Source organism: Vitis vinifera, chromosome 4 (genome assembly GCF_030704535.1).
Source record: "Vitis vinifera cultivar Pinot Noir 40024 chromosome 4, ASM3070453v1".
Lineage (NCBI taxonomy): Eukaryota > Viridiplantae > Streptophyta > Magnoliopsida > Vitales > Vitaceae > Vitis > Vitis vinifera.
Genome location: NC_081808.1, coordinates 18,639,054 through 18,664,168, shown reverse-complemented (window position 1 = coordinate 18,664,168; position 25,115 = coordinate 18,639,054). Strand labels below are relative to the sequence as shown.

The following is a 25,115-nucleotide window of genomic DNA, read 5'->3' as shown; positions in this document are numbered from 1 at the left end:
AAAAAAGCTAAAAATAGATGAAGGGTTAGATTTACAAATTGAAAGTTATTTCATCCATATGATCAAATTTGGGTTTAATCTATCTGATAATATCCATTGGCATTCTTAGATGATTCAGGTATGAGTAGTAGGAGAGACTCGAATTCGATACCTCTGGTTAACCAAAGCTCTAATACCATGTTAAACTACCAATTACGGGATCATAATAAATTGGAATGCACACAATTAAATGACATGAAATACCAAAAACTTAAATATGGTATTAGATGATATAGAATTATGAAAGAAATCATCCATAGTAAAAGAAAGTCTGTAAGGGGATCATGTACAACAATAAAATGCTGAAGATTACCTCACATTGTTCAGGAGATACTGGTAAATGTACACTGTTAATGGCTATGTAAAGTACTTGCAGAATTTTCTGGTGAAAGAAATACAACTTTCTTGGAGTAGAGAGTGGATCTTTGGGGTGTGAACATGGGTTCTAGAACTCACTTGCTTTTCTCCTCAGTTCATTCAGCTCCTTTTCAATCTCAGAGTCTCGGAAAGGGAATGCTGTGTTTGAGGCAACCGCGGTTCTCCCAGGTGGCAGCTCTCCTTTCTGTTTGACACAAAAGAAAACTGATATGATAATTGATATGTGCTGGCTATGGTTTGGAAGCATTCACCATGGACAGCAAATGATCTCTTGGTCACCAGGCCAATTCCAACTAAATTCTTAGGTTGCTAGTGCTCCCTTTTTCCTTTTTCTTCGCAATCAAACAGAGCATCGGGAAAATGAATGCAAGAAAGTGTTTGCATTGAGATGGAACCAAATCTACTACAAAATTATGGTTGCCATAGAAAAAGGAGTAACCAAAAGGAGCTCCAACAGTCGAGACTATACAGCAAAACAAGAGAACAAGCCATTCTTATCGATATCAAGATGAACAGTGTACTACAGCTCCAGCTAAACATAAATGGGTGTGACAATACCTTTGAGCTCCCAGATAGTTCCTTCTTCAAGCTTGCAAGATCATCATCAACTGAAGAACTCTCCAGCAATGCAAACTGTGAAAGAAAGGAAGAGTTTGGATTGTAAGGATCATTCAAATGTAGTGCACTATTACTTGAGAAAATTTTCTTCAATAAAGGCCTCTCAGTTTCAGGCATTGAAACCTAGATTTATTGGTACTGGGTATAGAACAGATGTCATATCACACACACAGAGACGTGTTAGTATATGAAATATGGTTGACCTATTGCAATTATGACTGTGTTGAAGCAAGAGCAATGTATTTGGTCTCGGGTAGAAAAGGCTGTAGTGGATGAGTTTCCTCTCTTGTGATGTAGGATAACATTCAGAACAACTTCCCGGTTCCAACTGAATATCTATATGCAAATCATTTCTTTCTCTTTTCAATCAATCAAATATACATATTTCAAAGTAGCATATGCTAAAAAAAAAGGGCTAGAACATGAAGAGGCAGGTAGTGAACCATAAAAGAAAATTAAGAACAGTTACCTTTCCTTCCAGATCATCAGTGGTTAACTGATTGAGTGCCTCAGCTTGAGACTCCATGGCTAACACTGTAAAGTAAAGAAATAAAACATTTAGAGACTGAGCTCGAGACTTCATAGCCAACAATGTAGAGGGAATATCATATATTTGGTATCACTGAGCATAGAGTGGACCCTGCTGTAGACCACAGAATATTTGGGAGGAGAGGAAAAGTCTTACATTGAATTACTGCTCAACCTCAGAGGACTTTGTAAATGTCTCTTTTTTAATTTTTAATTTTTCAAGATGAGCATTTTTTTGCCTTATATTATGGAACAAGCAAGCTGGTAAAAGCTTTTTTTGCACACTGATCGGAAAGGAAGTTAATAAACTATAAAATCTGTGGGAATAATTCATAGCTTTCTGTAAAAGGACCAAGGGTATCTCATGATTCTCATCAATAGAAATGTCTAGACATGGGGTAGAGAGCCTTAAAGGAACCTTGTAGAGTTATAGTAGAATGGCAACATATTGTACTTACAAGACTAATTAAAAAAATCTTCCACAAATAGCTTGATGCACTCATGCAATAAGAAAAAAGACATTTATCTGAAAGAAAAAAAAAAAATGACAATCAGAACCTTTTTCCTCCATCTTTTCAAAAGCTGAAAGAGCACTGCTTGTATTTACATTCCCCAGCATCTCACTCACTTTGCTTGCAGTCCTGTAGGTAGATCAGAAGCAGTCATTAAACATTAATTATGAGGGCTAAACCATGGGGCAAGTGGGAAAATTAAAAATAATTGAGGGAAACGGAGATGAAGTACAAACTTTGCAGACTGAGCACGTGCTTTGAGAGTGTCTTTCTTTGATTTTGCCTCCTGTATCTTGCTTTCCAAAAGCTGCCAAATAGGAAACAGACTCAATCAACCCAAGTATTCCAGTTCACTTATCTCAACATGCTTACTCAAAATGCTGTGTCAGCAATTGATAAAATAGCATCGCAAACAAGATCAGTAAACATATCATGTTCGTTATGATAAATAGCACTTGCAAACAAAAGGTCCAAGTGTACCAGTGAAACGGAATAGCAAACAACCGAACAGAGTTCTCAGAATATGGGTACTCACCCTCTTCCTTCTATAACCTTAACACAAGTTATAGCAGCTACCTGAAATTATTTTCCTTATTTCTGCTCAATTTAAAGGAGTTGTTTGAATTTGTGTGGTTTATTGGTCTTAATTCCTAAAACACCAGTTTATTCCTTTTCTTTTTTCCTTTCAACAAGTGATGAAAAAAACTTAAGAATACTGTTATATGCACTTCCTTCTATTTAACATACTTTGACTAAGCAAAATTTATCACTCCTCTTTCATTTTCTGCACTTTTAAAATAAAGCAAATACACATGCCATTCCATGGATATACAAGCCACAAAAGTAGATATCACAAACTAATATAGCTGCTTCTAATGATGTGTGTGTGTTCAATTCAACACATATATTCATATGGGTATCAACATGGGTAAAGAAGTTGCAACCTAACATTACTGCTTTGAATGATGTATCAACTTTTCCAACGCTACATTTATTTTCCCATTCAATTGCTGTTTATAGATTTTTTTGGCTAAAAACAAGACCACTCGATGCCCCTTCATTGGTTTTGATAATAATGGAAAATTATTCAGCTAAATATGCATGAAACAGACAGACAAAGATGTTCTCAAGGTCACTTTATGCTGATGTTTCAAGAAGTGCAATCTAAAGTTGGTTACACTGACAAGGAATTTAGTTAACCAAAGAAACATAAATACTGTTTAACAATTAAAGGAGAATCAAAGTGGAGATTGATTTCAAAAATATAAATCATACAGGAAAAGAAATGGAAAATTCAGTACAGAGTTCTATTATGAGTCATATAAATATAGCATCCTACCCGTGTATTAGAGACAAGATTTTCAACGACAGTCTTCTGCTGATCAAGCTGAGCCTTCAAAGCACTTGCATTATCCTGTAGTACAATACAGATTAAGTGGAATAGCAAAGTTGAGAGAAAAGCACAGCTTGACACAATATTTAAGCTGTATTATGCAAATCTATTTTGAGTATAGGCATGTATTAAGGAAAAAGGTGGAAACTGGATTGTGCAAATAAGTTCTAAGCCAAAAACATACAAGAAAATGGAATAGTGTCACATGCCCCAAGATTAATGCAGAATAAGAACACAAGATCCAAAGGCATGACCTTCTTTGAGGACCAAACGATATGGTGCACGATAATTTATGAAAACTATGACCTGGAAGTATTAGGGGTACCATAGGTTAACCTAATGAACCCAAACTGAATGGATGAAGAATAAGATTACAGTTCTATTACTAGAAGTGCTTGGTCTGAGAGATGGTACAATTCTGGCCAAAAATCAAAGAATTAAAAAACTGGTAGTTGAAGGGGACTCGAAGGTGATTAATAATTGTATGAATAGAAAATCTATGGCTCCTTGGATGATATGGAGCTTGGTATTAGACAGCTGGAATTTTATTACACAGTCCAACATGGGAGCTAAATTTAATCTTACATTTTGAGAAGGAAATAGGACAGCAGATTATTTAACTAATATTAGGTATGCCATAAAAAGAGAGGAAGATCTAGCCTAGTAATTACCCAATGGATTTTCTTAGGATTATGTTTGAAGATATGATTGGGATTGCTTGGCCTAGGTGGAGTTGTTAATTTAACCAAACAAAATAAAACAAATGAAACACTGAAGAACCGGAAATTAAATAATGCATGTAACTAGCAGAGCCAAGTTTGATGCAATTTACCAAACAAGTGTTTTGAATTGGAAAATCTCACATTATCTTCATCCCATGCAAAAAAAAAAAAAAAGGACAGTAGACAAAATAATTAGTGAAATCATATTCTGGAGGTGAGTACTTATAATAAGAAATTATAATATTTGGAAGAAAAGCGGTAACTGAAGTGATTCACTAGCACCCAAACAGCCAATAGGCTTTGCTGAATCTTGCTCTCAGCACTAGGACTCTTGAGGAAATTAGATATTATGTTGTTGCAGATGAACTTTCCCCTCAAGCAATTCCTTTCAGAGGTTAGTAAACAATTACCTCAGTGATACCTCTATCAAGTACCCCTTTGTCCTTATCCAACTATTTCATTTGCTTTTCATATCCTCTATCACAGATAAACAATTTTCCCTTTCTATGCATCCAATTTCCCTACAGATACTCCTTGCCCTTCACATGTACTAGGAATTGAAACACCAATATTGCCCTTCACCATTTTCCCTACTCGATTAAGCATGCATGAACTTTATCCCCTCATCCAAATATGAATTCATCTCTTCTAGATGTGGGATTTTTGTTGTATCCTAGCATTTCCTGCCAATACTTCAAATAATTATTAATCTCTCATCCTTTTTAACTTTCTCAATCACCTTGTTGACTTTTGGTGGAGTCTAAAGAAATTATGCATTTTTTTTTATAGGTAAAGAAGAATTGTATTAAAAGCGCCTTCAAAAGGGTGCACATGGTGTATACTAGGCACCAAAGGCCAAAAGGGACAGAGGGACTGAAGAAATTATGCATTATTGCTTCTTTCATATCATCCAAGAGATCTTCTAATGACAATGGAGTAAAATGCACTACTTAAAAGTTCTTAAACATCATTGATGGTGCAAATGATTTCCCAAATTCTAACATAAATGTGTAAGTTACAGGACCTCACAACCCCATGACTTTCAGGAAGGATCTAATATTGATGAAAGCTTTCCCTTAAACATGGTGGCCTTCATATATGACAGTTCCTCCTACTTCTCTCTCCTACATCTGTTGTCAAGATTTTTCCATCCATGTGATGAAATTTGTAGGGCAGGTACAAAAATGAAATTCGCACTGATTTACTTAGGAGATCCTCTTGCATCGAGAACTTGCGGAAAATATTTTATCATTCTCATCAAGCTCCATATCCATGCCTCCATCATGGCCTTCATTATGAACTTCTTCAAAGGTGAGATTTAATATTAACATGCTGGAACAGTCAATAGACTAACACTCTGTTTTTGGGAAGTGTTTTCGAAAAAAGTTCTAAAAAACAGTTTTTTGGAAATAGTTTTTGAAAACTATTTTATGATAATTTATGGAATAAAAGCTTGTTTAGGAATCTGAAATGTTTTTAATCTGTTTTCTATGTTTTTAAATATGTTTGAAAATAACTTTTAAATGTAGTACTTTATTTTTAATAATTTTCCATATTTGTATAATTATTTTTTAAAACAACTCTTAAAAAACAAGTGAAAAAAATTGAAACAACTAAAAGATGTTTTTTGAAAACACCCTGTTTTCTCTTTTTAAAAATAGAAAATTGTTTTCTGTTTTTTGGTTGTCTAATGTGTTTTCTTGTTTTTTTGTTTTAGAAAACTGAAAATTGTTTTTGAAAATAGTTTCCAAACAGGACCTAAAATTCCTTACCTTTAACAGTCTCATCGATGTTGAATCAAAAGGAAATCCTACATGATTTTATTATTATTCTTGATAGGTGAATTTTTGTTCTCATTGGGACTTAAACCTGGAACCTCCCACAAACCTTTCCCATCCCTTCACCACTTGAGCCAAGCCTCAAGGGCAAAATCCTACATGATTTTATGATTGCCGATGAGTTACTCTTAGAATATTTTTTTATAAAAAGATTCAATGTTAAACACTAAAAAATCTTCCATATGTAAGTGCATCCAGCAACATGTTAAAATAATCACTAAAATTTCCGTTTGCACTCAAAAATTAAGCTGGAGTCTGCTAACCTATCGCTGAAGAAAGTGTTGGAATCCAACAATAGTTCCTAATTTCATGGAGTATATTTAATTTATTCCTGATTTTATGCACTTTTAAATTAGTTGACTATGTAAATTAGGGAAGTTGTAATCTAGAGGACATGCAGGAAGAATTTTAGGAATAGGTCAGTTGTCTTATTTAGTTTCCATTTATTATACAAGTTTGAAAGTTGTATATATATTTGTACTAATTTTTTAGTGAATGAGTAAGAAGATTTCTTATTTTCCAACATGTTATGAAAGCTGAAAAACAAGTCCTGGTAGTTTTTTCTTCTTCTTGGCCTTCATTGCCAAGCCTTGTCTATCATATTTGCAACTTTCTATTGCCATCAACCCTTTGTTTATCCCTTACTTCTTCCTTTGTTTTCTTCTACCAATGGAGGAAGAAACTTCTGATAGAATCTTATTGAACCAACCCAAGACAACAACCCATTTTGATAATCCCACACTTCAGACTACAATCGAGAAGCTTAATGGGCATAACTATCTTGAGCAGTTTCAATCGGCAAAAATTTTCCTTCAAAGTTGAGGGAAGATGGGATTTTCATGTGGAACCATTGAGGAGCCAAAACAATCTGATTTTTCTTTTGAATCATGGGATGCTGAAAATTCCATGATAATGTCATGGCTGCTGAATTCAATGCAATCAGAAATTGGCAAACATTTTTGTTCAGATCTTCGACTAAGAAGGTTTGGGATGTTGTGTTACAAACATACTCGAAGAAAGGAGATGTTGCTCAGATCTATGAACTGAAGACAATTATCCATAATACCAAGCAGAAAGATCTCTCAGTGATAGCTTACTACAACAGATTAAAGGTCTTGTGGCAAGAGTTGGGTCTTTGTCAACATATTGAAAGGGAATCTGCAGCAGATGCAACAAGGTTGGGTGAAATAATTAAACGAGATCGAATCTTTGATTTTCCAAGTGGATTAAATCCACAATTGTATTAGGTAAGATGTCAAATACTTGGAAAATATCTTCTTCTATCTTTATGTGAAGTTTATTCCTATGTGTATGGTGAAGAGTCTAGAAGGGCAGTCATGATGGGACAAGCTCCACAAGAGAATTCAGCACTCAATACAGGTGACTTCAAAAAGGGGGACAAAATGAGACTAGATGGTGTGATCATTGCAATAAGTCAAGATACACTAGAGAGACTTGTTGGAAATTGCATGGAAAGACATAATCAAGGGCCAAGGACAGCCACAATAGTAACAAGCAATTCAAAAACAGCAAAAGATTTCAGTGTGAGGCAGTGAGTGCACTATCAGTTGAGACATCAGGTTTAACATCAACCTCAAATAGTCTCCCTTTCACAAAAAAACAACTGGATCTCTTGTATAAGATTATGATAAAATCTAAGGTTTCCTCTTCCTCCACTTCCTGTGTTTTTTCACAATTAGGTGCTTTTAAAACAACTCTTAGTACTTCAAATATTCTTCATTCTAACCCTTAGGTTATTGATTTAGGGGCAATTGATCACATGATTAAAGAGCCTAATGTTTTTCTATCCTACATTCCATGTTTGGGTAACCAAAAAGTACATATTGCTAATGGATCTTTGACTCCCATTAGTGGTAAAGGCATTATTTTATTCATTCATAATATCACTCTTCATCTGTTTTGCATGTCCTAAATATGTCTTGTAACTTATTGTCCATCAATAAATTAACAAAATCTCAAAATTGTTCTATAACTTTCTTTCTTGTTGATAAGTTTCCCGCTTCAGTGGCTGCAAAAATTGAGAGATTGCAAAAGGATTTTCTTTGGTCAGGGGTTGGGGAAGGTAAAAGAGATCATCTTGTTAGTTGGGATGCGGTGTGTAAGCCGAGGGTAAAAGGGGGGTTGGAGTTTGGGAAGATTCCTTTAAGGAATCGTGCTCTTTTAGGGAAGTGGTTGTGGAGGTTTCCAAGGAAGAGAGCAACTCTGTGGCATCAGGTCATTCAAAGCATTTACGGGACACACTCAAATGGTTGGGATGCCAACACTTTAGTCAGATGGTCACATCGTTGTCCTTGGAAGGTTATTGCACAAGTCTTTCAGGATTTTTCCAAGTATACTCGGTTTGTCGTAGGAGATGGGGAAAAAATTCGTTTTTGGGAAGATTTGTGGTGGGGGGATCAGATCTTCAAAGTCCAATACCCAAGACTATTTAGAGTAGTCACAGATAATAATATTCCTATATCTTCAATTCTCGGTTCTGATCGCCCTTTCTCATGGAACTTTAATTTCCGTCGTAATCTTTTCGATTCTGAGATAGAAGATCTAAAATGTCTCATGCAATCTCTTGATTGTATGCATATATCCACTTCGGCTTCAGATGCAAGATCATGGTCCTTATCTTCTTTAGGATTGTTCACAGTCAAGTCTTTCTTTATAGCCTTGTCTCAAATGCCCAACTTATCTTCATTTTTCCCTACTAAGTTTGTATGGAATTCTCAAGCCCCCTTCAAAGTTAAGGCCTTGTCTGGCTTGTGGCACACAAGAAGGTAAATACTAATGACTTGCTACAATTGAGGAGACCCCACAAAGCTCTTAGTTATGACATTTGTAAGTTGTGCATGAAGTAAGGAAAATCAGCAGATCATCTGTTCCTTCATTGTTCTGTGTCGTTGGGATTGTGGCACAGATTATTTCAGCTAGCTAAGATGGATTGGGTTCCTCCGAGAAGCATTTCAGACATGATGTTCATCAACTATAAAGGTTTTGGCAATTCCAAGAGAGAGGTGGTTTTGTGGCAGAATGCGTGCATAGCTTTAATTTGGGTTGTGTGGCGGGAAAGAAACGCCAGGATATTTGAGGACAAAGCTAGGAATTCAGAGAATCTTTGGGATTCCATTCATTTCCTTGCTTCTCTTTGGGCTTTTTGTTCCGAGGTTTTTAAGGGTATTCCCCTTAACGTGATACAACTAGATTGGCTAGCAGTGTGTAGTTCCAACGGGACGATCTAGTCAAGGGAGATTGTTCATAGTTTTCTTAGTGTAGTGTCTTGTTATCTTTTTGTGTTGTTCAGTTTCATCTTTGGTGGGAGGATTCCTCATCCTTCTATTGTACTTTTTTTCTATCAATATATACATGTGTTGTTTCCTATAAAAAACTTTCTTTCTTGCTAATTGTGTGTTTTAGGACCTAACTACAGGAAGATGATTGGCAGTGCTAGAAAGAGAGAGAGTCTCTATTGCTTGGTAACTGAGGATGAAGGAAAGAGTCAAGCTCATAAAATAAAATGGAACACAAAAAAAGGAGAACTTTGGCTAATGCATAAAAGATTAGGGCATCCAACTTTTTTCTCTTTGAGAGCCTTGTACCCTAAATTGCATGTCAATTTTTTTTTTTTTTGATAAGTAAACAAGATATGCATTAGAAAAGGCTAAACGCCACAAAGCATACAGGGAGTATACAAGATGGCTACAACCTCAAAAAGAGAAAAAGGACCAAAAAGAACTACCTCCCCTTAAGTGGAAGCTATCCACTCCAAAAAACCTATAAGGGAGAAAGACTCCTCACCTAAATACACTTTGGCCCAATTCCATAAGTTACAGACGAAAGAACTCTTTAATTTCTGAATATTCAACGCACCCCCCCTAAAGGCTAACCTATTCCTCTCCTTTCAAACCGTCCAAAAAATACATAACGAAATGGATTTCCAAATCTTTTTCCTTTTCTTCCCTACAAATGAACCCCTCCAGGAGATTAAAGTTTCCTTTACAGTTTCTGGGAGGACCCACTTAATATCTATCAACCCAAAAATAATATCCCATAGGGCTCTAGTCACTATACAGTGTAAAAGAATATGATTTACATTCTCTTCTTCACAACCACACAAAAAGCAACAATTTGGGAGTTGCACCCCTCTTATCTAGAGTCTATCCAGAGTGAGCACCTTCCCCCACGTAGCCTCCCAAGCAAAAAAATAGACTTTAGTTGGCACCCTATCCACCCATATTCTCCTTGCGGGAAACACTGTGGCATTAGGCTTGTCTAGTAGCCTATAAGCTTCTTTGACCCTAAAGAGACCATTTCTTCCCTGCCTCCACATAACTGAATCATCCTCCAGGGAAGGCCTATGACCCCTCAAAGTATGGAGCAAATCCCCAACCATATCCAACTCCCAATCATTGAAGTCCCTCACAAAAACAAGATTCCAATCTCCTTGGCCCGAATCTTGATCCCACATCTCCTCAATCGTAGCGTCCCTATGCGCGGCAAGGACAAAAAGATGATTGAAACATTGGGACAACGGAGTGTCAGTGCACCAACTATCTTTCCAAAATTTGATTTTGGAACCCTTCCCAACTAGAAAAGCCAAATTTTCCCAGCACCATTCAGATTCTTTCATAATCTCCTTCCAGACCCCTACTCCAGCCGCCCCACTAGCCTTCTTTGATCTCCAACCATAATCCTCTTGCCCATATTTCGTAGTGATCACTTGTTTCCAAAGGTTATCCTTTTCACAAGCAAACCTCCAAATCCACTTGCCCAGCAAGGCTCTATTCAGAGTGGCTATTCTCCTTAATCCTAGCCCTCCCTTGTGTTTTTCTGTACAGACCACATCCCATTTAACTAGATGGACTTTTCCGTCCAAGTTTCCTCCCCCCCATAGGAAATCTCTTTGGGTTTTCTCCACTCTTTTAGCAACGGACTTGGGCATTCGGAAGATAGACATTTGGTAAATTGGCATGCTAGCCAAGGTGCTTTTTATGAGAGTGATCCTCCCCCCTTTGGAGATGTACTGTCTTTTCCAAAGCGCAAGTCTCCTCCTGACCCTCTCTTCCACTCCATCCCACATGGAAGTAGCCCTATTGGGGACCCCTAAGGGGAGACCCAAATAGTGAGAGGGCAGAGACCCCACCCTGCATCCTAGCTCAGCTGCCATCTCAAGAATCTCCTCCACTTCTCCAACTGGAATGATTTTGCTTTTGGCTAAATTAATTCGAAGACCCGAAGCCGCTTCAAACCAAAAGAGAATCCAGCTTAGATAAGTAACTTGCTCTTTGCTCGCCTCACAAAACACAATTGTGTCATCAGCAAAAAATAGGTGGGAGATATTCAAGGAAGTTCTACTACCACCCCGAATGTTACATCCTGAAAGATATCCCCCCTCCACCGCTCTCCTGATGAGGACGTCCAAAATCTCCATTCCCATAACAGAGAGGTAAGGGGATAGAGGATCCCCTTGACGAAGCCCTCTAGTGCTAGGGAAAAACCCAACTGGCACTCCATTAACAAGAATAGAGAATTTAGCAGAAGACACACAGCTCCACATCCAACCCACCCACTTGGTCCCAAAGCCCATTTTTTGAAGGACCTTCATTAAAAAATTCCAATTGATGCTGTAATAAGCTTTTTCTATATCCAATTTGCAAATAAGGCCCTTTTCTTTTCTCTTCTGCCACGAATCTATCACCTCATTAGCAATTAAGGACGCATCTAGAATTTGTCTTCCCATTACAAAGGCATTCTGAGCAATAGAGACCACCTTACCAATCACTTTTTTGAGCCTATTAGCTAAGACTTTAGCCAAAAGTTTATAGAGCCCCCCCAACAAGCTGATAGGTCTAAAGTCTCCAAGATCCTCAGCCCCGCTTTTCTTAGGTATCAACACCAAAAAAGTATTGTTGAGGCTTCTAACAAAGGAGTTATGCTCATGAAATTCTTTAAACATCTCCATGATCTCCTCTTTGGTAAAATCCCATGCGTTTTGCCAGAAGGCTACAGTAAAACCATCCGGGCCAGGAGCTTTATCCCCATTCATCTCCATCAACGCCGAATGAATCTCAATCTCTGTAAATGGGATTTCCAGACTCTCTGCTTCTTGTTGGCTGATGCAACCCACCTGAATTCTACCAATATCCGCCTGCCAAACCATATCTTCAGAAAGCATCTGCTGAAACGAATTCACAACTCCTTCTCTCACCTGCTGCTCCTCTACTAGCCACTCCCCATTAACCTTAATTCTATCCATAGCGTTGTTTCTTCGATGAGTACTTGCCATTCTATGGAAGAACCCCGTGTTTCTATCCCCCTCTCTTAACCAAATCTCCCTTGAGTGCTGTCTCCAATGGGCTTCCTCCAACAGGACCCATTTCTTAAAGGAGTCTTTAGCTTCCTCCACAGTCAAGTTTCTCTCACTTTCCACCCGATCCCAAAAGTCTACTTGTTGTAAGGCTGAAACTTTATTAGTTTCCAGCCTCCCAAAAACCTCTTTGTTCCAAACTTTCAGCTTCTTTTTAATTTCCTTCATTTTAATAGCCAATCTATAGCTAGCGCTGCCCCTGACTTCAATTCCCTGCCACCAGGTTCTAACAATGTCTTTAAACCCCTCAACCTTCAGCCACATATTTTCGAATCTAAACGGGGTTGGGCCTCTTCTTATTCCACCCCCCTCTAACACGATTGGGAAATGATCAGAAATTGGCCGAGACAACCTGCTTTGAGTGACTCCACTAAACTGATCTAACTAGCTAGGGGAAACTAAAAACCTGTCTAGTCTCGCCCACGCCTGATTATTAAGCCCCCCATTCCAGGTGAACTCTCCCCCCTGAAGGGGCAGGTCCACCAGCTCTAGATCATCCACAGTCTCTGCAAATCTCCTCATGGCTGAGCTGATTCTTCTTTGGCTGCTCCTTTCTTGTTGAAACAAAGTGATATTGAAATCCCCACCGAGACACCAGGGATCATCCCAAAGACCTCTTATCGCCCCAAATTCTTCCCACATACCCTCCCTTTCCACTTTGGTAAATGGACCATACACTCCCGTAAAAACCCAAGTAGCCCCATTTTCTATAGTCTTGAATCTACAGGACAATGAGAAATGACCCTCCTCCCAATCCAAAATATCCAAGACCCTCTTGTCCCAGCATATCAAAATGCCACCTGCAGCCCCCTCCGCATTTAGGGCTCTCCATAAATTGCATGTCAATTTAGATCTTTCAAAATCCCAATGCAAAGTCTGTGAGTTATTAAAAAGCCACCATATTTCTCATCCTTTGAGTAGTAAAAGAAATGAAATTCCTTTTTCTCTTATTCATATTGATGTTTAGAGTCCTTCATAAGTTCCTTGTATTTTAGGAACAAAATGGTTTATAAAATTTTATTGACAATTGTATCTGAACCACATGGATCTATCTCCTAAAAGAAAAATTTAACACTATCCTCACCCTTAAACAATTCCACCATATGATCCAAACCCACTTTAATGCAAAATTGCAAGATGTGAGGTTGGATAGTGGAGGGGAGTATTTAAAACAAATCCTTGGAAATTATTTCTTAGAGAATGAGATTATTCATTAAACCTCTTGTGTAGGTACTCCTCAACAAAATGAGGTAGTTGAAAGGAAGAATAAACATTTGTTGGAGGTAGCTAGAGCCTTATTTGCTAGAACTGTTCCTAAGTTCTTTTGGGGAGTTGTAGTCCTTACAATTGCCTACCTTATCCATTAAATGCCCACAAAAAGCCTAAACTCCAAGGCTCTAATAGACACCCTAAAACAACACCTACCTCACATAAATTGCCTTAACTCCCTTTCACCCCAAGTCTTTGGTTGTACTATATTTGTCCATATCCCAAACAAAAACCAATCCAAACTTGATCCCAAAGCCACTAAGTGTATTTTTTTAGGCTATTCTTCTATACAAAAAGGGTATAAGTATTATCATCCACCTACATAAACGAAATTTGTCTCCATTTATGTTTGTTTTTCTTTTTAAACCAACCTTATTTCCAGAAATCTGATCTTCAGGGGAAGAAAATACTGTAGGAAGGTTAGTCTTGAATGCTTCCTTTACCCATTTGGAGTCATGCTCTTGAACATGGTGATGTAGAGGAGGCTGACATCATACAACCAGCAGCAACAATAGAAACTGAGATCATACAACCAGCAGCAACAGAAAATGTTGATACAATTTTGGTGGTTTACTCTAGGAGGCCAAGGTTGCCAATGCAAGAACAAGACTCGATCTCTCTAGCATACGACCAATCATCAACTCTAGGATTAGGTACATCTAATTCTTCTAATCCCTCTCTTCTTAATCATGGATTTGACATTGATCTTGATATTCCTATAGCTATTTGAGAAGGTCTTAGAAGCTGTACTAAACATCCTCTGTCAAATTTTCGATCCTATCAAACTTTACCACCGGTATAAGGCCTTTACCACTCATTTGTCCTCACCTTTAATTCCTAAAAATGTATAAGAGGCTCTAAGTGATCCTAGGCGAAAGGAGGCTATAAATGAGAAGATGAAAGCCTTGTATAAGAATGAAGCATGGGATATTGTCGATTTTCCCAAAGAAAAAAACTTCAGTTGGATGCAAGTGGGTGTTTATCATTAAAAACAAAGTTGATGGTTAGACTGAAAGGTACAAAGTCCGGTTAGTAGCAAAGGGATACACACAAACCTTTGGAATTGACTACCAAGAAACTTTTGCACTAGTGGTATAGATGAATTCCCTTAAGAGTCCTTTCATCCTTAGCAGCAAACTTGATTGGCCTTTACAACAATTTGATATAAAAAATGCATTTTTCCATGGGAACTTGGAAGTAGAAGTATTTATGGATTTACCTCCTAGTTTTGAACGAAAATTCAATAGTGGAAAGGTTTGTAGATTGAAGAAATCATTGTTTGGTTTGAAGCAATCTCATCAAGCATGGACTAAGAGATTTACCAAGTCTCTTCTCAAATTTGATTATCACCAAAGCCAAGGAGATCATACCATATTCATCAAACAATCGACATAAAAGAAAATTATTACACTTATTGTTTACATGGATGACATAATTGTCACTGGAGATGATGTAGAAGAGATGTAGAATCTTAAGGGAAATTTGGCAAAAGAATTCGAAATCAAAGATCTTGTAAGTATAAGATATTTTCTTGGCATTGAGGTGGCAAGATCAAAAAGAGGAATTTATGTTACACAAAGGATATATATCCTCGATTTTTTAAATGAAATCGGGATGCTAGGACTGAAATAGGGATGCTAGATCGCAAACTAGTGAGTACATCTATTGATCAAAATTATTAATTAGGTGCCATCACTTACGGAATATTGGTTGACAAAGGAAATATTAAATACTCGTTGGGAGATTAATTTATTTGTCCCGCATGAGACCAAATATAGTATATGTTGTCAACATGGTAAAACAATTTATGCACTCCCCCTTAGCATGTCATATGGATGCAATCTTGAGAATCTTGAGTTACCTGAGTCACTCGAGGAAAAGGCTTATTGTTCTCAAGGAGCAATCATCTTAGAATTGAGATTTACATAGATGTAGATTGGAGAAATTCTATTACTAATACGAGATCTAATTTAGGGTGCTGTATTTTTGTAGGAGACAACTTACTTATGTGAAAAAGCAAAACGCAAAAAGCAACAAGTAGTTGCTCGATCTAGTGTTGAAGCTTAGTTTCGAGCTATGGTCCTTGACATTTGTGAATCTATATGGCTAAAGGATCTATTAAGGGAACTACAAGTGAATCTTGAGGATCCCAAGAGACTATATTGTGACAACAAGGTTGCAATCAGCATTGCTCATAACCCAGTACAACATGATAGGACTAAGCATGTTGAGATTTATAGACATTTTATTGAGGAAAAGATTGATAGTGGGCTGATTTGCACTCCGTTTGCCGCATCCAAACTACAACTAGCTGATGTCTTCACAAATTAGATCCGACATCCAACTCTATGATTGGCAAGCTGGGGATGAAAGACATCTTAGAACCAACTTCAAGGAAAGTGTTGGAATCCAACAATTGTTCCTGATTTCATGGAGTTTATTTGATTTATTCCTAATTTTGTGCATATTTAAATTAGTTGACCGCGTAAATTAGGGAAATTGTAATCTAGAAAATTTGTAGGAAGAATTTTAGGAGTAGGTCAGCTGTCTTATTTAATTTCCATTTATTGTACAAGTTTGAAAGTCGTATATATATTTGAACTAATTTTTCAATGAGTGAATAAGAAGATTTCTTATTTTCATACAGAAAGGAGCCTCATCTTTTGTTGATTTTGTTGAGGATTTCATGCCCCCTTGAGCTGTCATGCTTGTAGGGTTTAGGCGATGGAAGCCAAAGGCATTTCTAGGGACTATCATTGTTATTCCCTTTTATATTGGTGTACACTTCTTTTGGAAGGATTTCTCATCCTTCTTTCTTTAGGTATGTTCACTCACTTTTCTAATAAGATACAAGTATAGTTACTTATCAAAAGAAAAGTACTGAATACACTTTTATTAGTGATTTCAAACTGTCAAAATTGAAGTCACAAAATTGGCCCTCATTTTATCAACCTAATTAAAATTTGACACTGTAGCTAATAGTTCTATAACATGGAAAATAATCTCAACCCTTGATTATTCCTAAAACATTACAAATAGAGCCTCCACACTACATAAAAGTCAATACATTACTTGAAAAGACGAGAAACATAAAAACAGTTTCATGAAACTGGAAACAGGTAAAACAAGCCTTCAGATTAAACTAACGGCTAAAACTCCACTCTAGCTAATGGTCTTGACAGAGCAATTGGATTTACGAACGGCCTTTGCATGCATTTTTGGATGCTTCCATGTCCCCCCAAAGCCTTTCTAAACTCAGAGACTCAGTTAATAGGGAGCTGATTGTGGGCTATTGTCAAATCAGAACCCTGCTTTCCTAACTAATTACTGTTCTACCCTATTCATTCATCTGAAGAAGTTCAAAGAATATAGGATAGACATATAACATACTGTTTCATGTGCACTTATCAGACATATTGACAATTTTAAGCAAAGATTCTTGCCAAATTCAATAAATAAACTTGACAAAAAGTCCTTGTCATCCAATCAAAAAACAGTGACTCACAGCATAAGATTTACGCCGCTTAAGAGCTTCACGGGCAAGATCCTCATCTCCCTTTCCAAGAGCAAGTTGTGCCCTTTTGTACCTGTCATCACAATAAATCATAATGACAACCAGCTATCAAGATAAATCTAAACAAGAAAGATAAAGCTTCCAAGAAAATTATACCAATCTTCAGAAGCCTGTTGTGCAGCTTTATATCTGTTTTCCAACTGCTTTTGTGATGCCAGAACCTTCAGAAAAATGGAAACATGTAAAACATTTGTACACCATGGTGTTTGATGTGCTTCCCTCTCTCCTCCATGTCTTTATGCAGTAAAGTAGCAGAGTTTCTAGAAAGTCCAATATCCACCAGTCCACAAAGGAAAAGAAGAAACAAGAAAGAAATAACCCAAGACTATAAGAAAGACATGTACTTGTGCTGTAGCTTGACGCATCTTCGTTAAGTCATCATTCATTTCAAGCACAGTTTGTTCTAGAATCTTCTCAGGGTCTTCAAAGGAGCTTAAAACCGCATTTGCATATGACTACACTTGTGAAAGATAAAACCCACGTTAGTAGCATAAATCACAGCAAGATAGAAGGAAAAAGGCCACGAATATCATAATAAAAAATATAAAACTAGTGTATTCCCAAACATGCCTATAAAAAAATGTATTCCCAAATATAACCTTGACAACTCTAGCAAATCGATCGAAAAGGTTCATCTGGGTACCAAGAGCACCCCCTCCATGACCATTACATCTGTATGTACTGGAACGAGCTATTCGTATGCCTCTAACTTTTAGAGCTCCCACTGCAAGAAAAATGGATATATAGTCTAAGAGAAGAGACTTGAGTCTGCATTAACAAAGGAGGAAAACTTTAGAGCCGGAGAAAAAGAGAAGAAAACTTTAATTGGGATGGATGTTGCAAGATTGCAAGTCCTTTTTCTGTTCTCCTGCAACTTCTGGGCAGTCGAATGAAGCACTAGGATTTAGGATGAGATAAGTTTTATTAAGCACACCTGTTTGAAACTTTATAAATTTATCTCAGTAAATTTTGTTTAAAAGGCAGTAAATTCAAATTTATCTTGATAAATTTTGATCATTCGTGACATGTCATAAATTGCTTTGATTCTGTCTATTCATCTTAAAAAAAAAAAAGGACAAACGTATCTTCCACAAAGTTGTCAGCTTTGTCAAGAAAGACCAAAAATAACAATTCATATAACTGTTAGATTGCTTTCACTCAGTTTTCCAACCACAGGCATGTGATTTTCTATATAATAGATTTCAAACTTCAATCATGGCTTCTTCTTTCTCAGGCTTATCCATCTAAGTTGGTTGGCCTATTAGGAAGTACATATTAGTTTGGGAATTCAAGCACAATTGAATGGAGGTTTTCAACAGTACAATGTCAGATATAAGCAACCACAAGTTACATAAAATCATATTCCAAACAGGGGATCCATTTTAAAGTACAGCGATATATATGTATAACCTAGTTCTGGGTCTAAACCACCACATTTGCAGATGCAGATTAGCTAAATAGATGCTTCAATAAGGAGAATATTATGCTTAACTATTCTGGTTTTAAGCAAGTTCACTCTAACCTCTGGCAAGTTAACATGAGTTTGGGTCCATTTCACTATGAATCTATTGGTCAAGCCCCTTGGTAGAATGGACTGATGCTATAAATCAGTAGATTCAGTACTGACATAAATAATATATATATATATATATCTTCACATCTCTTCCAAATTCACTTCTTCATGCTCAGAAAACAAAAAGTGGAAACATGCTGACCTAGTGAGACTGTACAAAGGAGCTAACCACATCTCCTTTGAATTCACTCTTTGCCTAACACATGCAACTGACCAATCAGAAACTTATAAATGCAAGTGGCATTTTTTGGTGCCTGAGTAAGAGATAATAAATAAGAAATTTGATGATCTCAAGTGTACAGGAAGTGTAAAAGGCAAGAATAGGTGCAAAGAAAAGAAAAGAAACACTGTGCGCTCCTATTTTAAATCACATGCCACAATATACCAAATCAAGAAAAGGAAGGTCATCACTGCCCACCACCCCTTTTTTAAATAATAAAAATAAATCCTTCAGGAATTGCCCTTCCACAACCAACTCTATTCCCTTTACTCCTTCAAAGATTCTTTTGTTGTGCTCTTCTGAATCAAACAAAAAACACAGAGAGGCTGAGAGGGGGCCATCCTTCCAAACTGCCTTAGAATTGCTACTATAGAGGAGCCACTACGTGAACAAAGCAACACCACTCTGATTTGACCATGAAAGAACCCAGGACATCCTGAACAAGGAGAAAATCAATGCCCACAAACTAGAAGGCCATCACAAAGAATGTCTAATGAGGATGTGCTCCACCAACTCCATCAAATGCAAGTGGATATTTCTAGCTCACAAAACTGCTACTTTATGCTGCCATGTCATAAATAAAGAATTTACCCACCAACTCCCTCTCTGAGCAGAAGAAGCTCCAAAATTACAAATATGTGCCGAGATTCAATCAAAATTCATTGATAGTAGCTAGTTGCAAGCAGCTTCTCACATTCCAGCAGAAGTACACATGCATAAGAAAACCATATGGGGGCTAGCAGAAGTGAACCAATGCCAAGATCCACAACAAATAAAAAGATAATATAAATATGTAGACAAGTGACAAAAATTATCTAATGCGGTTCAGCAAAGCTTTGTCTTCATCCATGATTGAGACTGAAACAATCCATCATAACGGCTACAGAACAGTGATACTAATCCCTGCCCACCTGAGTATCTTCCCCTCCTCACCTCTCTACAAATCCAGAGAAACCCTAATGGACCTGTCCCCATCTCTCAATTCACCCACTCATGACCCAAAGATATTTATGGACAGAAACTTAGCTAAAATAGTAACACGAGACAAACTAACAAAACCCTTAACACCTTAAATTTTACTTTGAGCACAAAGATCAATATGAATTGACCAAAAATCTTCCTAGACAGACAGACAACACAAATAGAAAAAACCAAACCCAGCAGCATAAAAATTCAATGAGATTACAGAATACGAATGCTACAACAAACCCAAGTCCTTAATTCTTATGAATAACAGTTAAAATATTGTTCCACAATTATCCTCCAAATTTGCAAGCAAACACAATAGAAAGTACAGATAATTCGTCTTATGTTGTATCCTACATGACTAATTTCCACTCAGTATATTTCATCTAGTTACTAAGAAAATGCAAGAAAAGAAACATAAATCCTGAATTTGAATCATAAATTTCTCGCTACCAAAAACGCTCCCTACACCCACAAACTTGACAGATTTAAAGAGAGCTTTCTTTCTTTTTCGACGCCAAAACACTCAAAATCTTGGTTTCCATTAGATTTTTCCTCAATTTTCTCAGCAACAAAACATAGGGAAATCAAGGATTTAAACAGAAGAAACAAAATTTGAGCAACACCCAGAAAGGGAATCAGAGAGAACAGTACCACCATGACCAAAGAAGGCAGATTTGAGGACAAGTGAACGGACGTTGGAAGCACATGGCGGTGAAGCCAAGCTTAACCCAGCACCAATGGGAACTTTCGTAGCCATTTTTTTCCGGGAAACAGATTTCTAGAGAGAGAAAGCGTAGGAAAATTTGGGGGTTTTCCACTCCCACACCTTTGATTGTTTGGGTTCACTGTCCTTGTCCCTTCTTCCTGGTTTGTGGTGTGTGAGGATGAACTTTTCCGATTTCCATTTTTTTCTTTTATATTTTTTAAGATTAATTTTTTTTTAGAATAATTAAAAATGTGAAACAATTTTTTAATAAAAAATGTAAATTAAATACCATCTCATTTATATTTTCTATAAACTAAAGATATTTATAAATTCTCAAGAAACTGTAATAATTTTAAAATTTTAAAAATGATAAATGATATTATAAAATTTCTATCATTACTATTTTTTTTAATTTAATTTTAAAAATATATTTAGAGTCCGTAATAATTTTAAGAAGTATTTTTAATCATTCAAATATTTGAAAATATTTATCTTTTAAATATTAAAAAAATATAAATATTTCTAAAAATGATTATCAAACACATTTTTAGATCACGTTTGATTTTCAAGAAATTTGAGAAAAAAATTAGAAAAAGAAAATATAAAAAAAAGGAATGAAAAAAATAAATTTAATAATTATTTTTCTATCTCATTTCATATTTATTTAATTTGTTTGAACTTTTTTATATAAAGATTAAATAATTTTAAATTATTAAAATGTTAATTAATTTTAATTATATTTATTTTTTCTTTTAGGATTTCTTAGTAAAATCAAACATGAAAAAAAATAATTTTCTCCGTATTTTTTTCTTTGAGTCGAACAATTTATGATTCTTTTTTAAGAACTCAATATCAAAAACATAATGAAAGTTTAAAACAAATTTACTATATTTTTAAGTGTTCTTTTATATATAAAATCCAAAAAAATAAATGGAAATATGGAGAATTGACCGAGAATTTTTGTATTTTATATAATTGAATAATATCAAATAGTTTTAAAAATTATTTTTGATATCTAAACTTTCAAACAAAATTTTATTTGGAAAATAATTGTGAAATGTTTTTAAAACTTATTTTAGAAAATTGTTTTAACACAAGTTTTCAACCACTTAAGAGCCTGAGTTGGTTGTGTGATTTAAAAATAGAAAACTGTTTTAAAATTTTCTATCATTGTTTAAGTGGTTGTTCTTTGGAAACATTTTTTTTTTAAATAAAATAAAATATAAAATAATTTTTAGAAATTGAAATTGTTTTCACTAGTTTTTAAAAATAAAAAGAAAACATGGTCCATTTGACCATATATTTTTAAACTTGTTTTTTGTTATAAAAAAAAAATAAATTAAAGAACAAAAAATAGTTTTTAAAAACAAGGTTAAAAAAAGGTGGCCAAGGAAACCTAATTTTTGACTAATTCTTTTGCTTTGCAATAATCAAGTACATTGACTCTTTTTCAATTTGCTTTGCACTCTAGAGAGGGAGCATAAAGGTGAGAATTTTCCTTTTATTTTTTCCCTATCATCTAAAATGAATTCTTTACATATTTAAAGATTTTAGCATTACAAATGTTTTTTTTATATATAAATAAAGAAGAAATGCATTAAGAAAGAGGCAAAAAGTCACAAAACATACAAGGGGTATACAAGGCGGCTAAGGCCTCAAAAAACAAAGACAAAAAGATTCACCTCCCTTTAAGTGGATGCTACCCACTCCAGGAAGCCTATAAGAGAAAAAGTCTCCGCACCTAAATACAATTTGGTCCTGATAAAACAAAGGCTATGAATAATTAAGGAAAATACCCAAAAGGGGGGGGGGGGGGGGGGGGGGTGAATTGGGTTTTTCAAAAACATTTTCCACACAATAATATATGCACAAAATGAATAAAGGAAAGAGATAAAGTTAGAGAATTCAAACTCAGATTTATAGTGGTTCGGCACTCCCTTGCCTACGTCCACTCTCCTCAATCTCCTAACCGAGTGAGGGTTCCACTAACTTGAAGCTTCAATTAAGCTTTCAATCGTCTTACACTTGGATTCCGGCTCCAATGGGCTCTTACACAATCTCTTCAAGATTTGTATCACTTGAAGGCTTTCACACTCAGTTTACACAAGGATGAAACTCTCAACTTAGCTTAAGGAAGGCTCAAGTACAAGAGAAAGCTAGGATGAATTGCAAGAGTGCACTAAGAATATGCAATTGATGGTTTAATGCACTAAGAAAGAAGATGAGAGCTTTTTAGATCAAGAACAGGTAGGTAGGCTTTTAATGCAATTGTTCTCTTAGTCATAAATGAAGAGGAGCTCTCAATTTATAGGTTTCTAAGCTCGGGAGACAAAAACAGCAGAAAGTAGCCTCGACCGGACGAGCAAAGGGTCAACCGGATCACTAGCCGTTGGAGCATTTAATGCATAGCAGGTTACCGTTGCCTCAATTGGACTTCGACCGGACCTCGACCGGACCTCGATCGAACAAGGGGTGAGGCTCGAACGGGAAGAGAAAGCTACTGGGAGAGAGAGAAGGTTTTTGTGCCTCCCTCGACCGGACCTCGACCGGACAAGGGAAATCGGTCGACCGGTTCCCCAACCGATTGAGCCGGTTGGCCATAGCCTCGACCGGATGAGCCTTTTGGCCCTAAAAACCTATCCTTTTTTATTTCTTTCTTTTCCAATACTTAGGCAAGGTCTTTAGGTGAGTTAATATGCCAATTTTGAATCAATTTGCCTAAGGTATATTTGATATAACTCGGTTTTTAAAGAAAATAAAGTTTTAAAGAATAAACCGAGTTTTCTAAGATGCATGAAAAGGTATGAACATCCTAAGTGCACTCATGCTATCATCTTACATTCATTTCTTATGATCACAAGTCTTCCAAATGATCTCGATCCCGTATTCGTTTGGTCCTTGATGAATTTTTGAGATTATGCCTGAGATTCTTAACAATTTAAAACAATTAGTCACTTAACCATGGTTTGTTATCATCAAAACCTGATTAGGAGAACCCTTGGGCTAACAATCTCCCCCTTTTTTATGATGACAAACCTTGGTTATCTAGGAGATAGAGAAATCTCCCCCTCAAACCAACCATGGGATAATCAACACAAAATTTAGGAAATTTAAAGCAATAAGACAATGTAAATCAATAAGAGTGTCATATCATATATAAGCAAGAGCAAGAGTACATGAAAGCATAAGTATGATATGCATGGAAATGAAAAAGTCTCCTAAGGTCCCTATCCTAACATATCTCCCCCTTTGGCAACATAAAAAAGAAACGAAGGGGGATCCCAAACAAAGTCAAGGCTGAGGAGGTGGTGGTGGAAACACAGAGCGGAGGTAAGCCATCATCTCCTCGTGCTGACTCTCCTGGCGGCTCTCAAGACGCTCAATCCTCTGTACGAGCTGCTCAAACTGAGAGGTGAAGCCGGCCTGATATTGATCGATGCGATCCTCCATGGAATAAAAGCGAGTATCATGAACTACTGCTAACTCCTCCATACGAGTCCCGAGAGAGCTAATTTGTGCCGACAAATCCATCCAAGGTGGATGATCAGGAGCATGAGGAGCCTGAGATGGTAGCTCGGTAAATGATGGCTGAGATGAAGGGTCTACTGTGAAGGATGACTCAGTCATCATAGGCTCTGAGAAGGTGGCCTCAACATGAATGCCCTCTGACTGATGTGGAGGTGGAATGTCAAGCTCGGGCCCTCTCTGGTCAAGGTCCCTCTGAGGGTCCAACCCATCCTCCATTTCTCTGATCTCGTCCTCCTCCTCTACTCCGGGGTGTATCTGATTGTGTCCCCGGGCCTGTCGCTCGGCTTTCCTAACCCAGGAGCCATCGGGGGCCTTCTCAAGCTTCATGCACCCCAGAGAATGCTCGTCATAAGTATCATAGATGTTGGGTGCCTCAAACTCTATCTCTCTACTCAAGTCTACCCCAGCATCCTTGAAGACACGAGTGAGGAAGCGGCCGTAGGGAAGCACTCGTGTGGTGCTCTCACAACAGGACATCATATGCCTCATCATCACATATCCTACATGTATCCGCCTCCCGGTGAGAAGTGAGTCGACAAGAAAGGCCTCATAGTAGGAGACCTCGTCCCGATGTCCTCCCTGTGGTAATAGGATGGAGCAGATCATATGGTGAAGGACTCGGCTAGGCACGGTCAGGCTATGTGCTGAAGGTTTGCCCATCCCATGGGCATCTGCAAGTCCGCACAGCCTCTGAATGGCCTCTCTAGGCTCGAACCCGGGGATAGTAGGCCATGCCTTGGCCTCATATACTCTGAGACCAACGGGGGGAATGTCAAGGATGCAGCAGATGCTCTCCGGACTCAGCTCAATCTCAACTCCTCGGACAGTAGTCCTAATCGGCCCTCCAAGTCCATAGGTCATCCTAGAGTAGAATG

At 37.0% G+C, this 25,115-nt stretch overlaps 1 protein-coding gene across 4 annotated transcripts; it reads right to left on the bottom strand.

Annotated features, from left to right (window-relative positions):
• Positions 1 to 230: 230 nt before the first annotated feature.
• LOC100249595 (membrane-associated protein VIPP1, chloroplastic) lies at positions 231 to 20,917 on the bottom strand. Of its 4 annotated transcripts, none has more exons than XM_019219626.2 (11): positions 20,661 to 20,917; positions 17,844 to 17,968; positions 17,589 to 17,699; positions 17,341 to 17,405; positions 17,176 to 17,257; positions 3,415 to 3,489; positions 2,312 to 2,382; positions 2,122 to 2,204; positions 1,505 to 1,569; positions 976 to 1,050; positions 231 to 601 (listed from the first exon to the last, which is right to left on the bottom strand). In XM_019219626.2, the coding sequence occupies exons 1-11, from the start codon at positions 20,761 to 20,763 to the stop codon at positions 485 to 487; spliced, it is 972 nt and encodes a 323-aa protein (XP_019075171.1). In that variant the 5' UTR covers positions 20,764 to 20,917; the 3' UTR covers positions 231 to 484. The 4 variants fall into 4 exon arrangements, with proteins under 4 accessions (XP_019075171.1, XP_002276816.1, XP_059592360.1 ...); XM_002276780.5 differs by having other exon boundaries at positions 20,658 to 20,904; XM_059736377.1 differs by having other exon boundaries at positions 231 to 1,050; positions 20,661 to 20,902.
• Between the last annotated feature and the right edge of the window lie 4,198 nt (positions 20,918 to 25,115).

What these genes read in the sequence shown, in the direction of transcription:
- LOC100249595 (XM_059736376.1), bottom strand. Translation starts at nt 20,763, where the DNA reads ATGGCTACGAAAGTTCCCATTGGTGCTGGGTTAAGCTTGGCTTCACCG. An exon ending in GCACGTGCTCAGTCTGCAAA is followed by an intron (nt 2,205 to 2,311) that starts GTTTGTACTTCA and finishes ATCTACCTACAG; the next exon opens with GACTGCAAGCAAAGTGAGTG. An exon ending in CTGATGATCTGGAAGGAAAG is followed by an intron (nt 1,051 to 1,504) that starts GTAACTGTTCTT and finishes TTTCTTTCACAG; the next exon opens with TTTGCATTGCTGGAGAGTTC.